The sequence below is a fragment of the Oncorhynchus mykiss genome, chromosome 20, assembly GCF_057628025.1.
Source record: "Oncorhynchus mykiss isolate SJ-2025 chromosome 20, ASM5762802v1, whole genome shotgun sequence".
Lineage (NCBI taxonomy): Eukaryota > Metazoa > Chordata > Actinopteri > Salmoniformes > Salmonidae > Oncorhynchus > Oncorhynchus mykiss.
In genome coordinates, this window is record NC_143041.1 from 43,794,037 (window position 1) to 43,818,088 (window position 24,052).

Here is a 24,052-nt window from a genome sequence, read left to right on the forward strand (position 1 = left end):
ATCGTACTCATACATGTTATTTTATTTTAAATATCAGCATTGAATTAGTTGGTATGATGATGCATTAATCAGTTATACAGTTTAAAGACTTTGTTTTTTGCAATCGGTCTTTGCAGTCGACCTTTTAAAGTAACTGTCCAGTGTTTCCAGATGTCTATGGAATAGACAGTATATTCCCAAAGTATGTGGACACCCCTTCAAATTAGTGGATTTGGCTATTTCAGCCAAACCCCTTGCTGACAGGTATATAAAATCGAGCACACCGCCATACAATCTCCATAGGCCAACATTGGCGGTAGAATGGCCTTACTGAAGAGCTCAGGGACTTTTAACGTGGCACCTTCACAGGACGCCACCTTTCCAACAAGTCAGTGGGTCAGATTTCTGCCCTGCTAGAACTGCCCCGTTCAATTGTAACTGATGTTATTGCGAAGTGGAAAAGTCTAGGAGCAACAATGGCTCATCCGCAAAGTGGTAGGCCACACAAGCTCCCAGAACGGGACCACCGAGTGCTGAAGCGTGTAAAAACTCGGTTACGACACTCACTACCAAGTTTCAAACTGCCTCTGGAAGCAACGTCAGCACAATAACTGTTCGTCGGGAACTTCATAAAATGGGTTTCCATAGACGAGCAGCCGAGCAGCCGCACAAAAGCCTAAGATCATCAATGCCAAGCATCGACTGGAGGGGTGTAAAGCTCGCCGTTGTTGGACTATGGAGCAGTGCAAACATGTTCTCTGGAGTGATGAATCAAGCTTCACCATCTGGCAATCCGACGGGCGAATCTGGGTTCGGCGGATGCCAGGAGAACTCTACCTGCCCAAATGCATAGTGCCAACTGTAAAGTTTGGTGGAGGAGGTATAATGGTGTGGGGCTGTTTTTCATGGTTCGGGCAGGTAGAGAATGGTGTGGGCATATACTGGTCATTAAAAATATTAATGCAAGTAGACTGCTGATTGGCCAGCTCATCCTCCTCTTTGAGGATATAGCAAGTGTTTGTTAAATGGTCTGTTTCAGGTGGAGTTTTTTTAATTTTTCCAATGTATGCTTTGGCCACAAATACGAGTATAGGATTAGTCAACAACATTATTTGGGTATGAGTTAACAGAATAGGAACTTCTAAAAGTGAGATTTTCACTAGACAGTTACTTCAAAACTGCAACATTTTTCTTTCAGCCTCATGGTAAAATGTGTAGAATAGCATTATAAAACTGCACGAAATGTGCTTAAAAACGGCAATATTTTGTCTCATCCCCATGGCAAAATGTGAAGAATAGCATGAAATGAACTATAAAACAGCACAATTTTCTCTCTGCCTCATGGCAAAATGAGTAGAATTGTGGGGAATTAGCTTTAAAACTACAGCCTTTTCTCTCAGACTCATGACAAAATGTGTAGAATAGCGTTATAAAACTGCACATTTTTCTCTCAGCACCATGGCATCTCCTTCCTTGCACGTTTTAATGTGTTAAAGTTAAAGTGACATTAAATTTGCCTATGATCATTGTTGAAACGTTACTGCTACACAGGGGCGCCGGTCCGCTCGGTTTACACTGACTGAAGTGGGGATGTCTACAGTGAAGAAGAAGAAGAAGCAGAGAAGAAGCAGAAGGGGGAGAGAGGTACCACTTTGTCACAGGCTGCTATGTAGATGAACCTTTATTCAATTAGTTGTTATCCGGTCCTCCCTGTCTCAACGCGAGCCTTTAGTGTATCCTTTTAGAGATAAAACATACAAGGAAACCCCCTTTGGATGTGCCGCTTTGAGTGTTTCTATCCGATCGTCGTTTCCGTCATCCTGATAATGAAGAAGAGGACTGTATCTGAGAAAAAAACTTGAGGTAACTACCAGCAAATATTTACGGTAGCTAGCCGATGCTTTTCCCCTCACTGGTTACATGTTCATCCTTGCATGAAACTTGAGTAATTTGTTTTGCCTCCTCGTCCAGCCGCGTCACATTGTTTAAACGATTTATATTTCAAGGAGGCTGTATATCACCGACTAATAATGTGTAAAGGAGAATGGACCCGCGAATCGAGTGAGACATGGATGGGATCGCGAAACTGTAGCGATAGGTTACATTTATTCTTGAGGATCAGTGAAGATGGTGTTACTCTTACCAGGGTCAACTTCTTAGTTTGTATGTGGAATTTCCCCCATGTGCTCATTTTTTTTTATTCTAGCTGGAAATGCAGGGCAAAATAATCCCCATAAGAAGTGTTGTCATGATTTACGTAGAATGTTAATACTCGCTATAGCCTAATGCAGGCAGGCGCTCCTGCTATGTGGAGAAATTCTACCGCTTGATGGATGATTATAGGTTGCCCTACTTATTCTTTAGCCCACGTTTGATACATGAGTTTAGGTTAGTGTAAACAGTTATTCATCGGTGTTTGTGTTACTGATTTCTTTAGTGGGTTTACACAAGAGTGGAAAATAAAAAGAGAAGTACAGGTTCTAATGGTGGGAAAATAAGTGCCGGATAGCGTACACAACACTAGCGCAATAATAGCCTATCACCTTCAAACCTTTTAAAAACTTGCTGCTTTAAATCAGCAGTCAAGTCTTCGCCATGTTTGCAAATAAATGACGGATATAACAAACAACCAATTAAAGTCTAAAATGATCCAAATCATTTTCAAGTGTAACCAATTGTTTCAAGGAGTCGTACTTAAGGTGGGCTGGTGTTTGACACTATAGCCTAAAATCATTAATTTAGCCAACAATCTGTGATAACTATTATGTTAATGAATGATCATATCAATTATATATATATTTGCCTATTAAATTGTCCTTATCGTGTACTCATTTATTCAAACGATAAGTGTTCTGGGTAAATAAAACATCAATCCATGATAGGAGAAGACACCTTAAAAGGCGGGTCAAGTAAGTGTAGTGACAGATCAAGCAGCAAACGCAGTCCCGTCTAAACTGAGCTCATACATTATATTATAATGATTGACATGTACTTTATCAAACCAGAAATCGGATCTTGTCTTTACAGCCAATATTAAAGTTGCTAGGGAGGGTACATTAGTGTAGGTAAGGTTTAATGAGACTCCATTGGATTGTAATCATCGTCATGTCGGATTTATGTAAACTACAACATTGTAACAAAATGGCGACTGTTTAGGTCACGTCAGTAATGCAGGGCAGCACTGTTATTTCTTACAACTCAACTGATACAAGTCAAGGTTTGTTACATATTATCTTCTCGCTCGTTCGCGTTTCATGTTAATTTGAACATAAATTGTCATCATACATTTCCGGTAACCATCCCTCGGCAGCTGTCAAAAAGCTCAACAATATGAATTGACGGTGTGCGGCTGACATTCAAGCTCGCGCCGACTGCTAAAATGAACAAATCCTTGTTTGTCGCTCGTTACGTATCCAAGCTGTCAAACACGCGTGCAAAAAGTCCAACTCCATTGCCCTTCTTGCGCTACTTGGTACTAATATGAAAATAATAGGATTGATGAAAATACTAACTTCGCCACAGAGTATCCTAACGTTACTCCAGTCAGCTGGCGATGTTGCAATGAAACATTTATCTAACAGATAAAGATATCACGAACAATTGTAACATATTTAACTGGTTACATTTCGTCTCCCTTGTCGTGATGGTTATAGTCAGGGTGTCATGACTAATGAATCTTACTTAACCTGATGTAGTACTGTGGTAAAATAGAGATTATGTCAATCAATGGATTGTGTTATCAGACTCGGACTACCGATTTAAGGGCAATTCCATGGCAACAAGTGAAATTGAGACTGATTTTTCACTTTAAAATGTATGTCAAATGAAAACCAATGATTGCAAAGTTAAACAAACCATACCACTGCACAACGAATACTTTGAACAAGTTTCACTCAAGAACATTGCAGATGTAAAATTTGATACCAGAATGACTGTTTGCTGTTCAAGTAAATGGGTTTTTATTTCATTTTCTGTGTGAAATTGTTAAAAGTAGACATTGTGCATAGTCAGTTTTTTTTTTTAGCAATATTGTTTTTGTTACATTTTAAAAGTGAATAATTTGAGTCGCTGAGTTACTGTGGAATTGCCCTTAAATTAACATCAGCCTTTCCCTAACCTCCCTAGAGTGTCTTTAATCTTCAATCCCTCTGAACCGCATCATAACCCATCCGTTTCTCTAGAATGTTATTGACCTTCTTCATTTTAGTGTTTTGTAATGCTTCTCAGTATTAAACTGATGTTATGGTGACGTCTCAGAATGTAAGATACTACTAATCCAATGTGTCAAGTGTAGACTAGGGCGTATCCCTCACAAATTGCTACCCGTAATCAAATCAATCTGGTGTTTGACTAATGTGACTATTGACATAATGTGTGTTAGGCTTGCCCACTAGTACATTAAGACTGTATAGTGAAGGTGCTGGGTAAAAATGATGGTTCTGTTGTTGATTTTATTTTTTAGATTACAGTATTACTTTATTCTTGACTTGTGATCTTGTTTATGATTGTGTGTTTTTTTTTCTTTTTAGGAATTGTGTGACCTCATTTGAAGAAATTGTGTTCTAGTCCAGTCCCAACCTTCAAGGAATTTACATTCGGGCTACTTCTGTCTTCTTTTGTGAGGTGACGTGAGTTACTACCTTGGATGAAGATTTACAGCAGGATTGTAAATGTGTTAATGCCGAGGTGGAACAGTACCTATTTTTTTTTTGTTGTTGTTGACCTTTTCAAGATGTGCTGGATGTACCAAATGTTTCACAACAAGGAGGAATCTCTATGGGTCATTTTTTCCTGAATCTCATCGATTTAACCATGGTGAAACTTACCAATCCTCTATATACAGAGTGGATTCTAGAAGCAATACAGAAAATCAAACGGCAAAAACAGAGGCCTTCCGAGGAGCGGATTTGCCATGCGGTGGCTACCTCACACAGATTGGGCAAGCGGACTGTTCTGGAACAGTTGGATTTAAGTGTTAACGATGGTTCCATTCTCAAAGTCACCAATAAGGGAAACGTGTCGTACAAAGACCCCGAGCACCCTGGGAGAGGATTATTATCATCATCATCATCGTCGTCGTCGCTCAAACCTGTAAGTGCAAACCTCTCTATTCCATCGTCTAAAGGATCTATATGGAAACCGAGTGACCTACGCCACGTTGATTGGAATAAAGTCCTGAGGAGGGCCATCGAGGGTCTGGATGATAGCCGTGGTTCCTCTCTGAAGAACATCCAGAGGTACCTAAGGAACCAGGATGATCCATCGCACGTCCAGGACAATCCAGGGTTCCAGCAGAGGTTACGGCTGGCCGCTAAATGGGCGGTCAAAAACGGCCGGCTGGCCAAGGATGGTCCGCGCTACAGGTTGAACCAGGGGGTTAATGGAGCTGAGGGTAGGAGCCAGAGTTGTCCAGGTGCTTCCCCATTGGCTCTTCTGTGTGTCACTCTTCTTCCACATGAGAGAGACCAGGTACAGTATACTGACACTTGCCTCCTGTCTTCCTGTTTTTAGTGGTCTATGCTGATAATACTGTATTCCCTTTCACTGTAGATATACTATGCTACTCCATAGACTCTGAATCCTTTTCAGGCTATCGCTTATGTTGATGTTATATCTCACCCTCTTTCGCTAGTTTATTTTTTTATATTATAGAGGCCATGTTTTATTTTAGTCATGGATCAATCGGCACACACTGTCCTTTCCCTCTGTAACGCAGTTGGTTGAGCATTGTGCTTGCAACTCTAGGATAGTGGGTTCAATACCTGGGACCACCCATATGTAAAATAAAATGTACGCATGACTAAGTCATTTTGGATTAAAGCATCTGCTAAATGAAATTTTATTATATTATCCCGTTAACCAGCTAAATAGACACTTGATTATTGTGTTTGACCATCTCATTTCTAAAAATTCAGTCAGATTTGGTTTCAGTTAAGGACTTGTGAGGCTCTCACTAATAGGCCTCAAGTACTGGGTGATGAAGCTGCTCTTGAGGAATGCAATTGGATGATAGCTGACTGTTGTGATGAATAGGGGAGCTCTCTGTGGGCTTGAATCAAGCTGTTGTGATATAATAATGCTGCTTGGAAACGCAGCAGTAGATCTCGCTGCTAGTTTAGTGTGTACTTGAGAACTAGGCATTGTTGACATTTTCTCTGCTCAAGAAAAATGCTTTGTAACTAACTGGCCATGCTTGTATTTGACAGAATAGATGGACTATGTTATTGTAGACGGAGAGTAAATAACAGACAGTAGCTTTGAAGTTCTTTGAGATAACAAAGGAGAAGGGGGGGGGGGGGGTGTGCCTTGGTGATATACAGTATAGCCTATGATATGGGGCCATAAAGACTTCCTCTTAGCCTTCATTCGTTTTTCTTGACTATGACACAAGACTTATGCTTTTCACTCTGCAGAGATTGTGACTCCATCACTGACACTCAGCAGTAACTCACGCTGCAGGTGAACAATACTGTATTGACAATAGTTTTTTTTTTTTACTTAACCCTCCTGCTGTCTTCCGGTCGAATTGGACCGATTTACAAGTTTTTTCTCTCTGAGAAATGTAGTTGATTTCATCTGATTGTCCTATAAGGTTCCAATACTTTGTCCACACAGGGCATCTGAACACACAAAAAATACATGTTGATGATTTTCATTACGTTTTGGGTGTTCTGTTTAACTTTTGTACACCTGTGGTGTTCCCGGTCAAAAATGACCGGTCATTAGAAATGAACGGGTGAGACTACAATTAGTGTATAAAATTGAGTTCAGGCACATGCCCATTTATCAGATGGACACACTTTCTCTCCCAGACCCCCACATGCATGTGTGTTTGAACACACACACACAATCATCTCACTCCCCTTCTTGGCTTCCATGGCAACCCCCACGGGAACCTTTCCCCAATAGAATCTTTCCCCCACGGGAACTACACCTGTTGGCATTCTCACAAACAATTGCAACACTGTTTCAATAATAAACTCAGCAAAAAAAGAAACATCCCTTTTTCAGGACCCTGTCTTTCAAAGATAATTCGTAAAACTCAAACTTCACAGATCCAAAACTTCACAGATCTTCATTGTAAAGGGTTTAAACACTGTTTTCCATGCTTGTTCAATTAACCATAAAAATTTAATGAACATGCACCTGTGGAACGGTCGTTAAGACACTAACAGCTTACAGACTAGGCAATTAAGGTCACAGTTATGAAAACTTAGGACACTAAAGAGGCCTTTCTACTTACTCTAAAAAAACATCAAAAGAAAGATGCCCAAGGTCCCTGCTCATCTGCGTGAACGATTGCATAAATGTCCGTACTGAGAGACGCATAAGACAACGCTACAGGGTGACAGGACGGACAGCTGATCAACCTCGCAGTGGCAGACCACGTGTAACAACACCTGCACAGGATCGGTACTTCCAAACATCACACCTGCGGGACAGGTACAGGATGGCAACCACTGCCCGAGTTACACGAGGAACGCACAATCCCTCCATCATTGCTCAGACTGTCCACAATAGGCTGGGAGAGGCTGGACTGAGGATTTGTAGGCCTGTTGTAAGGCAGGTCCTCACATGACATCACCGGCAACAATGTCACCTATGGGCACAAACCCACTGTCGCTGGACCAGACAGGACTGGCAAAAAGTGCTCTTCACTGATGAGTCGCGGTTTTGTCTCACCAAGGGTGATGGTCGGATTCGCGTATATCGCTGACGGAATGAGCGTTACATGGAGTCCTGTACTCTGGAGCGGGATCGATTTGGAGGTGGAGGGTCCGTCATGGTCTGGGGCGGTGTGTCACAGCATCATCGGACTGAGCTTGTTGTCATTACAAGCAATCTCAACGCTTTGCGTTCCAGGGAAGACATCCTCCTCCCTCATGTGGTACCCTTCCTGCAGGCTCATCCTGACCTGACCCTCCAGCATGACAATGCCACCAGCCATACTGCTCGTTCTGTGCGTGATTTCCTGCAAGAGAGGAATGTCAGTGTTCTGCCATGGCCAGCGACAACCCCGGATCTCAATCCCGTTGAGCACGTCTGGGCTAGAGGTCGACAATTCATCGGAATAGTCGATTTAATTAGGGCCGATTTCAAGTTTTCAGAACAATCGGAAATCGGTATTTTTGGATGACAATTTTGCCAATTAGAAAAATATATTAATTTTTTAATACCTTTTTTTAATTTAACTAGGCAAGTCAGTTAAGAACACTTTCTTATTTTCAATGGCGGCCTAGGAAAGTTGGGTTAACTGCCTTGTTCAGGGGCAGAACGACAGATTTTCACAGTCAGCTCGGGGGATCCAGTCTTGCAACCTTACGGTTAACTAGTCCAACGCTCTAACCACCTGCCTCTCATTGCACTGTACAAGGAGCCTGCCTGTTACGCGAATGCAGTAGAAGCCAAGGTAAGTTGCTAGCTACATTAAACTAATCTTATAAAAAACAATCAATCAATCATAATCACTAGTTAACTACAATTAATTAACTAGTTAACTACACATTGTTGATGATATTACTACTAGTTTATCTAGTGTGTCCTGCGTTGCATATAATCGATGCAACGCTGGGGGATGATTTAGCAAAAGCGCATTTGTGAAAAAAGCACAATCGTTGCACGACTGTACCTAACCATAAAAAATAATAAAATTAAATAATATTAACCAGGTGAAATTGTCACTTCTCTTGCGTTCATTGCACTCAGAGTCAGGGTACATGCAACAGTTTGGCCAACTAATTTGCCAGAATTTTACGTAATTATGACAACATTGAAGGTTGTACAATGTAACAAGACATATGGATGCCACCCGGTTAGATAAAATACGGAACGGTTCTGTATTTCACTGAAATAATAAACGTTTTGTTTTCAAGATGATAGGTTCCGGATTTGACCATATTAATGACCAAAGGCTCGTATTTCTGTGTGTTATGTTAGACTTAATTATATGATTTGATAGATCAGACTGACTGAGCGATGGTAGCAGCAGCAGGCTCGTATGCAGGCTCGTATGCATCCATTCATCCATTCAAACAGCACTTTCGTGCGTTTTGCCAGCAGCTTCGCAAGCACAGCGCTGTTTATGACTTCAAGCCTATCCGCCTAATGGCTTGTGCAACCGATGTGAAATGGCTAGCTAGTTAGCTGGGTGCGCGCTAATAGCGTTTCAAACGTCACTCGCTCTGAGACTTGGAGTACTTATTCCCCTTGCTCTGCAAGGGCCGCGGCTTTTGTGGAGCGATGGGTAACGCTGCTTACAGTGTGTCTGTTGTCGATGTGTTCCTGGTTCGAGCTCAGGTAGTGGCGAGGAGAGGGACAGAAGCTGTTACACTGGCAATACTAAAGTGCCTATAAGAACATCTAATAGTCAAAGGTGTATGAAATACAAATGGTAGAGAGAGAAATAGTCCTATAAATACTATATTAACTACAACCTAAACCTCTTACCTGGGAATATTGAAGTCTCATGTTAAAAGGAACCACCAACTTTCATATGTTCTCATGTTCTGAGCAAGGAACTGAAACGTTAGCTCTCTTACATGGCGCATATTGCACTTTTACTTCTCCAACACTTTGTTTTTGCATTATTTAAACCAAATTGAACATGTTTCATTATTTACTTGAGGCTAAATCGATTTTTATTGATATATTATATTAAGTTAAAATAAGTGTTCATTCAGTATTGTTGTAATTGTCATTATTACAAATAAATAAAAATCGGCCGAAATAATCGGTATCGGCGTTGAAAAATCATAATCGGTCGACCTCTTGTCTCGGCCCTGTTGGATTGGCAGGCTAGGGCAATTCCCACCAGAAATGTCTGGGAACTTGCAGGTGCCTTAGTGGAAGAGTGGGTTAACATCTCCCAGCAAGAACTTTCAAATCTGGTGCAGTCCATGAGGAGGAGATGCACTGCAGTACTTAATGCAGCTGGTGGCCACACCAGATACCGATGTCTGTGGAACTTGTTCAGTTCATGTCTCAGTTGTTGAATCTTGTTAAGTTTACTGAAAATAAACGCTGTGACCGTGAGAGGACGTTTCTTTTTTTTTGATGAGTTTATGTTGAACTTTTCTCACAGCTCTGGGATATAATGCTTTTTTTGAGGCCTTTCTCACAATTCATTCTGTGGCAGCACAATGACCAAACAATAGTGAGGCTCTTGATCATATCTTTGATCGTGACACTGGTGAGGAGGAGAGAGAGAGTCCTTGTTAAACTCTGACACAAAATAGTCTGTGATAAATTGCACAATATGAGTATTTGTTATAGTAAAAAAAATCCATACATTACGTGCTTTTGTTTTACTCAACGAGTTGTGTGAGCTGAGGTCAATGAGGCCTACAGGCCATAAATAGAAGTAATGTAAAAACTTGTAATGTTCACTAGAACTTAAGTCGATTTTTAAAAGATCTAACAACATTAGGTGATAATATGTATTATTATGGATTTATAATCAGCTATAATGGGGTGGCCATTTTTAGGAACACAGAATTAATTAACATGAAACAAACACAACAGGAGGGTTAAAAAAAATGGAAGAGAACTTCACGGTGAAGGCCGAAGCATTGGAAGTGTACCATTTTCTGTTGCTTTGAACAACTGACTAGGTGTTGCTAAGTAGGGTCTTCACACACACACCCACTAGATGTGCCTGATATGAGACAAGCTGAAGGAAAGAGGACCCCCCACCAACTTAGGTTAGGGATTAACAACAAACCAAACAGGAGAGAGACAGGATAATATTTTGTTTGACAACTTAGAGGAAGAACTAAACAGCTGTGTATCTTTTCCAACATTTCTCATGCCATCTCCAGCACTGGCCCAGCAGCCGTGACCTAGCAGCCGTAGCCCTTCACACTCGTACCCGTATAAGTGTTGAAAATGGCAGATTTTGGACATTGACAAACGCCTAAATATAAACGCAGTGGCTGTACAGTAACATGCTATACATGACGTCAGAGATCAGTGGCTGTACAGTAACATGCTATACATGACGTCAGAGCTCAGGGTCTCCACTTCACAGCTCTGAATGGGTTTGGACTGACAGACGTTCTGAACTTGAGCACCTCGCGCTACAAGTTGACCCATCCCTCCCTCTAATTGGACAACTCTTGCACCTTTTTTGGTTGTCTGAGTGAGGGAAATACTGTAAATTAAGAGGATTTGATTAGATCTTAATGTATTTTGAAAGATGAGACATTGAAGATTCTAAGAAATATCGCTTTGATGTCATACAAGCAAGCAAAAACACCTGTGAGTCCAAACGTGCACTTCACATATCTATGTCATAAAACTAATGTAATGTACAGAGTCAACGTTTATGATCTCTGTGTTTTGATGTACAGTTACATGATGACATGGTGTTATACCCTGGGTTGTCCTGAACAGAATGAGTCTACGTTTGTCTTATTGTGAAGCAAATTTGCCACGGACCATGCATCTGAATGCACAAATGACTCCATTCTTTGCGGACCTAAAGTACGATCTGCTTCTCTGAATTCTCTACTGAAAGCCTAACACTGTAAGATCGTATTTTATCATTTAGCAAGCCAAGAACAAGCTTTCAGATGATGCCCACCTGACCCAGATTGCGATTTATAATGGACCGTTTTTGGATTGCGTAAACAACAGTGGGGATGCAGGTTTGTGTTCCTAATTTAACAGCTACAAGTGTGCTCGCCCTAGTTCCTCAACAGCACAGCTAGGCCAGCTCAAAAAAAGCACCTTATAGTTGAAGACTTCATTGAAATGACTTAGGAACTGTGGACACCTTTGGAGAGGTGTGTGTGTGTGGCCACTTGGAAACACCAGTTAGTCCTCTACTCAAACCCTTGTCATTACATTGTAGTCATTTAGCAGACACTCTTATCCAGAGTGACTTACACTTAGTGCCTTCATCTTAAAACCAGGTGGACAACCACATCACAGGCATAGTAAGTACATTTTTCCTCTTTTGTAGCGATCACCAAAGTCAGGGAGGGTCGGGGGCAATAGCGTTAAATAGCGAGTGTAAAGGGGTTAAATAAAACCTGTGACGTCCCAGGTGCAACACACAGGCTGACGAGGTGACTCCAATCAGTATGCTAATGAGAGAACCGTAACACCTCCCCCATTTAAGACAATTAAATGTTTTATTTATTTAACTAGGCAAGTCAGTTACTAACAAATTCTTATTTTCAATGACGGCCTAGGAACAGTGGGTTAACTAACTGCCTGTTCATGGGCAGAACGACAGATTTGTACCTTATCAAGCTCGGGGATTTGAACTTGGTAACCTTCCGGTTACTAGTCCAACGCTCTAACCACTAGGCTACCCTGCCGTCCCTACACTCTAACCACTAGGCTACCCTGCCGTCCCTACACTCTAACCACTAGGCTACCCTGCCGTCCCTCCACTCTAACCACTAGGCTACCCTGCCGTCCCTACACTCTAACCACTAGGCTACCCTGCCGTCCCTACACTCTAACCACTAGGCTACCCTGCCGTCCCTACACTCTAACCACTAGGCTACCCTGCCGTCCCTACACTCTAACCACTAGGCTACCCTGCCGTCCCTACACTCTAACCACTAGGCTACCCTGCCGTCCCTACACTCTAACCACTAGGCTACCCTGCCGTCCCTACACTCTAACCACTAGGCTACCCTGCCGTCCCTCCACTCTAACCACTAGGCTACGCTGCCGTCCCTCCACTCTAACCACTAGGCTACCCTGCCGTCCCTACACTCTAACCACTAGGCTACCCTGCCGTCCCTACACTCTAACCACTAGGCTACCCTGCCGTCCCTACACTCTAACCACTAGGCTACCCTGCCGTCCCTACACTCTAACCACTAGGCTACGCTGCCGTCCCTACACTCTAACCACTAGGCTACCCTGCCGTCCCTACACTCTAACCACTAGGCTACGCTGCCGTCCCTCCACTCTAACCACTAGGCTACCCTGCCGTCCCTACACTCTAACCACTAGGATACCCTGCCACCCCAAATATAGACGCATTTATTTGTTGGACCAGTTTGCTCACAACCAAAAATAAATAAAACACTCCCAATAACATGGCTAAACGGGATCCCTGGACTGTCCCGGGAATATAAAATGATGACCTGAGGAAATGACATGTTCCCCCTTATGTCTAATCCACAAAATCCACAACATGCACAGTAGCAGATAAACACTTTATTAAGGAAACGGTCTGTCTTTTCAGAAAGGGGGTCGGGTTAAAAGTGGAAGTCAGATTTTGTTGTGTGCAATTTACCAATAAAGTAATCTCATCCTAATTTTTGTATTTCAATTTAGGACACTGAGAAGACTGTGTCCTTTCTCTCATGGCGGTAATGACAAACTGCTGGATACGAAGAACCAGGTTTCTGCCGATTTCTTGTCTTTGGGCACCGTAGAAAAAGTTTGAATCCTTGCAGCAGGAGGTGACTTCTGGATTGCTTTTTGCGTAGGGATAACAAAACATATCTACAAGGACTTGAGATTTCTCAAGAGTGAGTAAATGTAGGTAGCAACTCTTTCATGAAGGCAATTCTTGAAATTGCTCGTGTAGTATGAGCATCTTTTCAAACCTCGAGGGCCTCGACCTCGTGAACCACGCACCGATCAAAAAGACATGCTTTGTTCTCTTGTAAATTCAACAGGAGTTCGCGACTCTGTTTTGTTCGTTATTTACAGAACTGTTATTTACAGAATTACTCTGGGACCAACTCGTAAGCCCAAAGGATTCTTTAACCAGTGTCATGAGCTAAAGTGACGTACACTTTCTGAGCTTTTACCACAAGGAGCAGTCACCAGATATCTCATGGCTATTTTAGAGATGTGGCAATCCGCTTAAACAGAGTACAATATACGTCCACCTCCTCCCTCGTTGAAAGACGGTACAAGCCAGCTGTTCCGACCAAGATCTAACTCTTTTAACGGTGCAGGAAGGCATGACTGCATTGAAAATGCTTCCATCTCTATCTCTTTTAATGGAATGGAATGCTCACGTGCAGCCAGAGAACGTTCATCTTGTTCTAATGTTCCTTTGGTGGCCTCCCAATTCTATCTGGTTTTTAAACAAATGACCCGCTCCAACTCCAATCTCCATTGTGCCCAGTTAGGCTTTTGTTCTATCTCAGATGCACGTCTACAGGTTGTACTCGACTACCCGTAGGGTATGAGCTGTTATTTCCTTTTTTGTACATTTTATCCAGTTTTTTCCCAGGTAGTTCCCCCACAAATGCTCATATCAAAGTGTGTTTTTTTTAAATGCAAGTTTCCACTGTTTTTCACCAATCTTAGAACGCTTCTGAGTGGTTGTCAGTGACAAACTCTACCACAAAAGTGTCTTTTGAACACCCACAACATCTGGGCACAGTAGAGCTTCAGATTTAGAGTGACTACCATACTCCTGGTAAACAAGATCCTGGATGAGACCCCATTTTTTTGTTACGTTCCCGAACAAGAACTCAAAAAAAATCGTCACTCAGAACGAAAAATTGAACTTTTTTATAAATGAACCACTGACAACCAGAATGAAACAGGTGGGTTTTTAAAATTGGTTCTGGAAAGCAGGGTCTTACAAACACCCACCATGGACACCGACTAGATTTGCTTGATATCAGACGAGCTAAAGGAAAAGAGAACCCAACTTAGGTTAGAGAGTAAACATAAAGGTGTGGCAAACCAAACAGGAGAGAGACGAGATAGAGATAAAAGGCTTTAACAACTTAGAGGAAGAGCTGAACATCTCTCATGCCATCTCAAGCACTGGCCCAGCAACCCTTAATACATATCACCTGCTTTCAGCACAATGTGCACCCCATGCCAACATGCCTACAGTAAACCATTCTAGATTGCAATTTCCACTATTGGAAACATCTTATCTACCCTTCAGTTTCATTATGAATATCAGGAAATAACACCCTTGACTGTGCAGTGACAAGTTTCGGTGTCTGGTCAGACCCAAGTGAAACTGAAATGTTAAGACACTGTAATAAAAAGCATATTATTGATAAAAAAAAAATATATATATAGAATCTCTCCTAATTTGAAATGTCTAGGCCCGTCTCCTTTTGTAGACTTACAATAACACTCTGCTCTCAAGCTATTTTGGTGGTGACATCACTAAGCTCTTCTAGTTCCCTGTGTATTTCAAAAAGATGTCCTTGCAGTTAGCGAGTAACAACTCATAACTAGTGGGTATAGGAAATGAGAAAGTCTTGGAAAAGAGCATTCTTGGGTGAAAGTTTATTAGATTCTAAAGTGTTTGGCAGGAACAAAGGCAAGGAATGAGATTGTTTTTTTTTTCACTCCCCTCACTGTTATGTAACCTCTTCTTCAGTGCAGCTCTGCCTGGCTTCTAGAACAGCAGCAGTGTTCTAATAGAACCACAACCCCTTTGCGGAACACAACTGTGTCTCTTTCAAGCACTCTAATTTCCTGTAATGTACTTCATTTGGAAGCCCCTAGTCAATCAGTGGAATCTTCTTCAGCTGTCTATTTTTATTCTGTTATTTTTCAGATGAGCTCCACTAACTTTTTTTTTATTCTCTTGGTTTAATCACCAGTCACAAGCTTTTCCCTGCTGTAAAACATCTCCGATGACCAGCCCAGTCTGTACCAGGCTTGACTTTAAATTGTTAGCCACAGAATGCACATCTTAGGCTCATATATATCATATGCTCAGGTTACCTGTGATGTAAATGCTCTAAAAAGGCTCATAGGACTCACTTTTTAGGTAACCTGAGCATATCTCTAGCTAGTCCCTGAGACAGGTCAACTAAGATCTATCCTTATTGTAACAATGCCTTTATTTTTCATGTGGTCCCACTGGCCAATTGTTTAGCTACAGCTTTTCATTGTGATAACGATTTCACTATAACATCCCTGCAGATGAATATTTGTCCTAAACACCTAGGCCTTTCACATCTAGTTAAATCTTACAGCTTTTCATTGTGATAACTACTTCACTATAACATCCCTGCAGATGAATATTTGTCCTAAACACCTAGGCCTTTCACATCTAGTTAAATCTTACAGCTTTTCATTGTGATAACTACTTGACTATAACATCCCTGCAGATGAATATTTGTCCTAAACACCTAGGCCTTTCACATCTAGTTAAATCTTAATTTGCCGCTTTGGGGGATACAGAGGATGTAAAGTAGCCTATGCTTGTGAATGCGGCAGGGTAGCCTAGTGGTTAGAGCTTTGGACTAGTAACCGGAAGGTTGCGAGTTCAAACCCCCGAGCTGACAAGGTACAAATCTGTCGTTCTGCCCCTGAACAGGCAGTTAACCCACTGTTCCCAGGCCGTCATTGAAAATAAGAATTTGTTCTTAACTGACTTGCCTGGTTAAATAAAGGTAAAATAAAATAAATAAAAATTAATTGTGATCAAGTGCAGAAGAAGCAGCCTGTTTAGATACTTACTCGAGTTTGAACAGTCCTGCTGTTTTGGAAGTAGTTTAAACAGAAATGCTCCAAACACTTATGGCCTTCAACGTGAAGTTGAATCTTCATTTGCAGCTTTGGTGGAAATGGTCGTTTTGTGATGGGATATACAGTTGAAGTCAGACGTTTACATAAACCTTAGCCAAATACATTTATAGTAGAAATTCCCTGTCTTAAGGTCAGTTAGGATCACCACTTTTATTTTAAGAATGTGAAACGTCAGAATAATAGTAGAGAGAGTTATATATTTCAGCTTTTTATTTCATTCACCACATTCACAGTGGGTCAGAAGTTTACATCCACTCGATTAGTATTTGGTAGCATTGCCTTTAACATGTTTAACTTGGGTCAAATGTTTCGGGTAGCCTTCCACAAGCTTCCCACAATAAGTTGGGTGAATTTTGGCCCATTCCTCCTGACAGAGCTGGTGTAACTGAGTCAGGGTTGTAGGCCTCCTTGCTCGCATACGCTCTTTCAGTCCTGCCCACAAATGTTCTATAGGGTTGAGGTCAGGGCTTTGTGATGGCCACTCCAATACCCTGCCTTTGTTCTCCTTAAGCCATTTTGCCACAACTTTGGAAGTATGCTTGGGGTCGTTGTCCATTTGGAAGACCCATTTGCGACCAAGCTTTAACTTCCTGACTGATGTCTTGAGATGTTGCTTCATTATATCCACATAATTTTCCTCTCTCATGATGCCATCTATTTTGTGAAGTGCACCAGTCCCTCCTGCAACAAAGCACCCCCACAACATGATGCTGCCACCCCTGTGCTTCACGGTTGGGATGGTGTTCTTCAGCTTGCAAGCATCCCCCTTTTTCCGACAAACATAAAGATTGTCATTATGGCCAAATAGTTATATTTTTGTTTCATCAGACCAGAGGACATTTCTCCAAAAAGTATGATCTTTGTCCCCATGTGCAGTTGCAAACAGTAGTCTGGCTTTTTCATGACGGTTTTGGAGCAGTGGCTTCTTCCTTGTTGAGCGGACTTTAAGGTTATATCGATATAGGACTCGTTTTTATTGTGGATATAGATACTTTTGTACCCGTTTCCTCCAGCATCTTCACAAGGTCCTTTGCTGTTGTTCTGGGATTGATTTGCACTTTTCGCACCAAAGTACGTTCATCTCTAGGAGACAGAACGCGTCTCCTTCCTGAGCGGTATGACGGCTGTGCGGTCCCATGGTGTTTATACTTGCGTACTATTGTTTCTACAGATGAACGTGGTACCTTCAGGCGTTTGGAAATTGCTCCCAAGGAAGAACCAGACTTGTGGAGGTCTACAATTTGTTTTCTGAAGTCTTGGCTGATTTCTTTAGATTTTTCCCATGATGTCAAGCAAAGAGGCACTGAGTTAGTGTATGCAAACTTCTGACCCACTGGAGTTGTGATACAGTGAAATAATCTGTCTGTAAACAATTGTTGGAAAAACTACTTGTGTGATGCACAAATTAGATGTCCTAACCAACTTGCCAAAACTATAGTTTGTTAACAAGAAATGTGTGGAGTGGTTGAAAAACGAGTTTTAATGACTCCAACATAAGTGTATGTAAACCTCCGACTTCAACTGTATTGTGATTAAATGCAAATGTCCATCCTATTTAGGCTAGATGGGCCTACGTACTAGAGACCGACAGCCCTCCTGATTTGAAGTAGTTTAAAGGACAGAGCTTGAAAAACCAACTGTTTGATAGAGCAACTTCCTGTTTCTACTTTCTGTGGCCCATTGTTCACAATGACATAATGCCCATCTAGCCAAGGTCGTGAGTTCAGTTCCCGTGGTGATCGATACTCATACTAAATATGCACTCCCTGTACCAGACTGTAAGTCACTTTGGATGAGTGGCATATCCGCCAAGTGGCAAATTTAAACAATAAGGCCTGAGGAGATGTGGTAAATGGCCAATATTCCACCACTAAGGGCTGTTCTTTAGCATGTTGCGTCATGCCTGGATACAGCCCGTAGCCGTGGTATATTGGCCATATATCACAAACCCCAGAGGTGCCTTATTGCTATTATAAACTGGTTACCAACGTAATTAAAGCAGTAAAAATAAATAAAAATGGTCATACCCGTGGTATACCGTCTGATATTCCACGGCTGTCAGACAATCGGCGTTCAGGGCTCGAACCACCCAGTTTATAATATCCTATATTCTGTTCAACTATAATAGTTTGTTGAAGAGCTGAGGAGCTGAGGAAAGAGCTGAGGAAAGTGTGTAGCCTATCCTACAACAATGAAGCACCTGGTTAAATAAAGGTGAAATATAAAATATTTAAAAAAATCAGCTCTATAGCGTTCATTCAAGAGTTACTGTCTTAACGTAGACTGAGGCAAGCTGATATTTAGGGTTGGGCAGTATGCAGATGTTAATACCGTTTCAGTAGCATACCGGGGTATACGGTATTACCGGAAGTGCACACAACGGGGCTCTTCTATCTAAAAATATGTTATTCAAAGTTTTTGGGGACGCACAAAACAATTCCGGCAACAGGGATCTTGATCCAGGAGGTGCCATTTGGCAAACTCCAAGCTGACTGTCATGTGTCTTTTACTGAGGAGTGGCTTCCGTCTGACCACTCTACCACAAAGGCCTGATTGGTGGAGTGCTGCAGAGATGGTTGTCCTTCTGGAAGGTTCTCCCATCTCCACAGAGGAACTCTGGAGCTCTGTCAGAGTTACCATCTGGTTCTTGGTCACCTCCCCGACCAAGTTCCTTCTTCCCTGATTGCTCTCGGAAGAGTCTTGGTGGTTCCAAACTTCTTCCATTTAAGAATGATGGAGACCACTGTGTTCTTCGGTACCTTCAATGCTGCAGAAATGTTTTGGTACCCTTCCCCAGTTCTGTGCCTTGACACAATTCTTTCTCAGAGCTCTACGGACAATTCCTTCGACCTCATGGCTTGGGTTTTTGCTCTGATATTCACTGTCAACTGTGGGACCTTTTATATAGACCGGTGTGTGCCTTTCCAAATCATGTCCAATCAATTGAATTTTCTACAGGTGGACTCCAAGTTGTAGAAACATCAAGGATGATCAATGGAAACAGGATGTACCTGAGCTCAATTTCAAGTCAAATACTTTTTCCTTTTATTTTTTACATTTTTAATAAATTTGCAAACTTTTCTAAAACTGTTTTCGCTTTGTTATTATGGGGTATTATGTGTAGATTGAGATGTTATTTAATATATTTGATAATAAGGCTGAAAAATCCAACGAGTCTGAATACTTTCTGAATGAAACTGTATTGAGGGATAGAGTGACTAGGCAACAGGATAGATGATAAACAGTAGCAGCAGTGTATGTGATCAGTCAAAAGGCTCAATGCAGATAGTCCGGGTAGCTATTGGTTAACTATTTAACAAACTATTTAGCAGTCTTGTGGCTTCGGGGTAGAAACTGTTCAAGGTCTTGTTGGTTCCAGACTGCTTGCTGTGCGGAGAGTCTATAACTTGGGTGGCTGGAGTCTTTGACATTTTTTTTAGGGCCTTCCTCCCCCCTGTTATAGAGGTCCTGGACTCTTTGCAGTGAGAGAGAGAGATACAGAGCCATAATATAACATGTCTCTTTGGGAAACTTTTGTGTGTTTTACTGTTTTTCACTTTTTGTTTTATCTATTTGTAAAAATGTTTCCCACGCCAATAAAGCATCCTGTCTCACTGTAGTGTAAAGCTTTCTTAATCACCTTTTTCAGACGATCACATCCCCCCTTTCAGATTGAATGGATCAAGGCCAATCTTTTACATATATTACGGTAGGGTACCTCTGTACAAAGTACACGGAAAAGATGGGTTTTAAGTCAATATCTACAGCACCTTACAGCACTGAGGGCTTATGATGACTTTATTTGCATCCATTAGAACGTTGTTTTTGCTTTCATACAGCATGAATACAGATATTATGTACAGCATATCATGCTTCTCGTCCATTCTGACACTTTCTAACTGACCCCATCCCAAAATGCACTTTGTTTCTCTTCCCAGCTATGTTTTGGCCCCATCCCAATATACATTTTTATATTTTAGTAAATTAGCAAGCGCTCTTATCCAGAGAGACTTACCAGTAGTGAGTTCATCATTCTGTTTGTACTGGTCCCACGTAGGAGTTGAACCTACAACCCTGGCATTTCAAGCGCCGTGCTCTACCACATGGGACCATGCAGTTTCTGTTTCTCTCCCCAGCTACGCGCTGACCCCATCCCAATATGCAGTTTTCTGTTTCTCTCCCCAGCTACGCGCTGACCCCATCCCAATATGCAGTTTCTGTTTGGGAACGAAAGAGTCCAATCGGGACAAGAGGTCAGAGGAGCTTCTGTCCTGTGCAGACTGTGGAAGCAGCGGTAAGTTCATACCCTTTTTACACTACTGAGCTGAAGTGGACCGAGCGGTACTGGACTTGACCTAGTTACAGATCCACCATTTCTCAGTTACCTAGAGAGCATCGGTCCACTTTACAAGATGTATGTGTTTTGAGATCTCACTACCTGGCAGTCAGACTACACAGAATAACTGATGTAAATCACCTTGCATCCCACATAACTGTGCTACTCGTAATGTAATCAAGCTTAGTGATTTTATTCTGCGCCTTATCTTACTCAAACTGATTTCCTCCAACAAACTGGCCATATCCTAATCGGTCTGTGTACTAATAGTACTACACACTATTTATAATTTACTATTTAGTTCAAATGTAACTAAATCAAAACAACATCGCCGAGCTTATTTAATCTTTTTTAACCTGTTTCTCCTCTGGTGGAGTTCCCGGTGCTTGGAAGGCAGCCACGGTGCGTCCTTTATTTGAAGGCTGTATCACAACCGGCCGTGATTGGGAGTCCCATGGCCCAGCGTCGTCCGGGTTCGGCCGGTGTAGGCTGTCATTGTAAATCAGAATTTGTTCCCAACTGACTTGCCTAGTTAAATAAATAAAATAGGATCAGCTTGATCTCCCCCTAACTGTTATAGACCAATTTTATTTCTTGCCCTGTTTATCAAAACTTGTCAATAATCAACTGACTGGTTTTCTTGATGTCTATAGTATTCTTTCTGGTATGCAATCTGGATTCTGCTCAGATTAATGTCACTGCAACCTTAAAGGTCCTAAATTATGTCATTGCCCTTGATTCTAAGCAGTGTATTTTTATTGACTTGGCCAAAGCTTTTGATATGGTAGACCATTCCATTATTGTGGGTCAGCTAAGGAGTATTGCTGAGGGGTCATTGGCCTGGTTTGCTAACTACCGCTCTCAAGAGTGCAGTGTATTAAGTCAGAACAGCTGCTGTCTTAGCCACTGCTGTCACCAAGGGTGTACCCCAAGGCTCCATCCTAGGCCCCATGTTCTTCTCAACATAGTTCAGGTAGTAGGAAGCTCTCTCATCCATTTATGTGCAGATGATAGTCTTATACTCAGCTGGCCCCTCCCTGTATTTTGTGTCAAACGCTCTACAACAAAGTGTTCTTAGTGTTCAACAAGCTTTCTCTGCCCTTAACCTTGTTCTGAATACCTCCAAAACAAAGGTAATGTGGTTTGGTAAGAAGAATGCCTCTCTCCCCACAGGTGTGATTACTACCTCCCTGAGAGTTTAGAGCTTGAGGTAGTCACCTCATACAAGTACTTGGGAGTATGGCTAGACGGTGCACTGTCCTTCTCTCAGCACATATTCAAGCTGTAGCCTAAGGTTAAATCTAGACTTGGTTTCCTCTATCGTAATCGCTCCTCTCACCCCAGCTGCCAAACGAACCATGATTCAGATGACCATCCTACCCATGCTAGCTAGATTTATAGATCGGCAGGCAAGTGTGCTCTCGAGCGACGAGATGTTCTTTACCTTTCGGCCATCAGATTTGGCAACAATGCTACTTATAGGACACATCACTGCACTCTATACTCCTCTGTAAACTGGCCATCTCTGTATACCTGTAGACCCACTTGTTGATGCTTATTTATAAAACCTTCTTAGGCCTCACTCCACCCTATATGAGATATCTACTGCAGTCCTCATCCTCCACATACAACACCCGTTCTGCCAGTCACATTCTATTAAAGGTCCCCAAAGCACACACATCCCTGGGTCGCTCCTCTTTTCAGTTCGCCGTAGCTAGCGACTGGAACGAGCTGCAACAACAAACACTCAAACTGGACAGTTTTATCTCAATCTCTTCATTGAAAGACTCCGTCATGGACACACTTACTGACAGTTGTGGCTGCTTCATGTGATGTATTGTTGTCTCTACCTTCTTTCCCTTTGTACTGTAATCTGTGCCCAATAATGTTTGTTCCATGTTTGTGTTGCTGCCATGTTGTTGTCATGTGCTGCTGCCATGTTGTCATGTGCTGCTGCCGTGCTGTGTTGCTGCCATGTTGTTGTCATGTGCTGCTGCCATGTTGTCATGTGCTGCTGCCATGCTGTGTTGCTGCCATGTTGTTGTCATGTGCTGCTGCCGTGCTGTGTTGTGTTGCTGCCATGTTGTTGTCATGTGTTGCTGCCATGCTGTGTTGTGTTGCTGCCATGTTGTTGTCATGTGCTGCTGCCGTGCTGTGTTGCTGCCATGTTGTTGTCATGTGTTGCTGCCATGCTGTGTTGTGTTGCTGCCATGTTGTTGTCATGTGCTGCTGCCATGCTGTGTTGTGTTGCTGCCATGTTGTTGTCATGTGCTGCTGCCGTGTTGTGTTGTTGTCATGTGCTGCTGCCATGTTGTGTTGTCTTGGGTATCTCTTGATGTCGTGTTCCGGTGTCTCTCTTGGTGATGTGTGTTTTGTCCTCTTTTTATTTTATTTGGTATTTTTTTATCCCCGTCCCCACAGGAGGCCTTTTGCCTTCTGGTAGACCGTCATTGTAAATAAGAATTTGTTCTTAACTGACTTGCCTGGTTAAATAAATAAACATACTAGGCCCCTCCCATACTGAGAATAGGTCATCCATTACCCCTTCTCATTATCAGCTGTTGTCAAGAACACGTGGGTCTGAAAATATGATTCTCTTCCTCAATGGCATGCAGGGAATTCTACTAGGTGCAGGCAATTGTACTAGGTGCAGGGAATTGTACTAGGTTGCAGGGAATTGTACTAGGTTGCAGGGAATTGTACTAGGTTGCAGGGAATTGTACTAGGTTGCAGGGAATTGTACTAGGTTGCAGGGAATTGTACTAGGTTGCAGGGAATTCTACTAGGTTGCAGGGAATTCTACTAGGTGAAAGGGAATTCTACTAGGTGAAAGGTTCAAATTAGTATGACATCCTGGCATTTATCACATACTGGTGTATGTATGTATGAATGTATGGATGTATGAATGAATAAAAATACTATTTTGGCATACCCAGTCAGCCTATTACTTAGAACGCAAGTACTGCAAACCTGGACTCAGTCACTGTCTGAATCCCAAACTGCACCCTGTGTCCAATGGGTCCTGGTCAAAAGTAGTGCACTATATAGGGTGCCTCATTTGGGATGAAGCCACAGAATTGACAGGAGGAATCCCTCTGGAGGTCCAAACCTCCACAAAACAACGTAGCCAGGTCGTATGTAGCTAGCAGAGGTGGTTTCAAGGTCAATCTACAATTTGTGAGTCTGTGGTTTAAACACTGAGATGGGGGGTGGTATACCCTGAGATGGTAGCAACTCTAGTGTTGT

The 24,052-nt window shown here is 42.1% G+C and overlaps 1 protein-coding gene across 4 annotated transcripts in view; it reads left to right on the plus strand.

Moving 5' to 3' along the window:
• The first annotated feature begins 1,504 nt into the window (after positions 1-1,504).
• The window catches only part of LOC110499546 (histone acetyltransferase KAT6B), a 106,225-nt gene continuing 83,677 nt past the window's right edge, over positions 1,505-24,052 (plus strand). For 2 of the 4 annotated variants that reach the window (XM_090213109.1, XM_090213110.1), the window contains exons 1-3: positions 1,505-1,842; positions 4,509-5,448; positions 20,656-20,764. In XM_090213109.1, coding sequence (XP_090069235.1) covers positions 4,756-5,448; positions 20,656-20,764 — 802 coding nt within the window. In that variant the 5' untranslated portion in view covers positions 1,505-1,842; positions 4,509-4,755. Of the gene's footprint in view, positions 1,843-2,886; positions 3,197-4,508; positions 5,449-20,655; positions 20,765-24,052 lie in introns of those variants that run through there. The other 2 variants (XM_036956330.2, XM_036956331.2) reach the window with 1 other exon arrangement.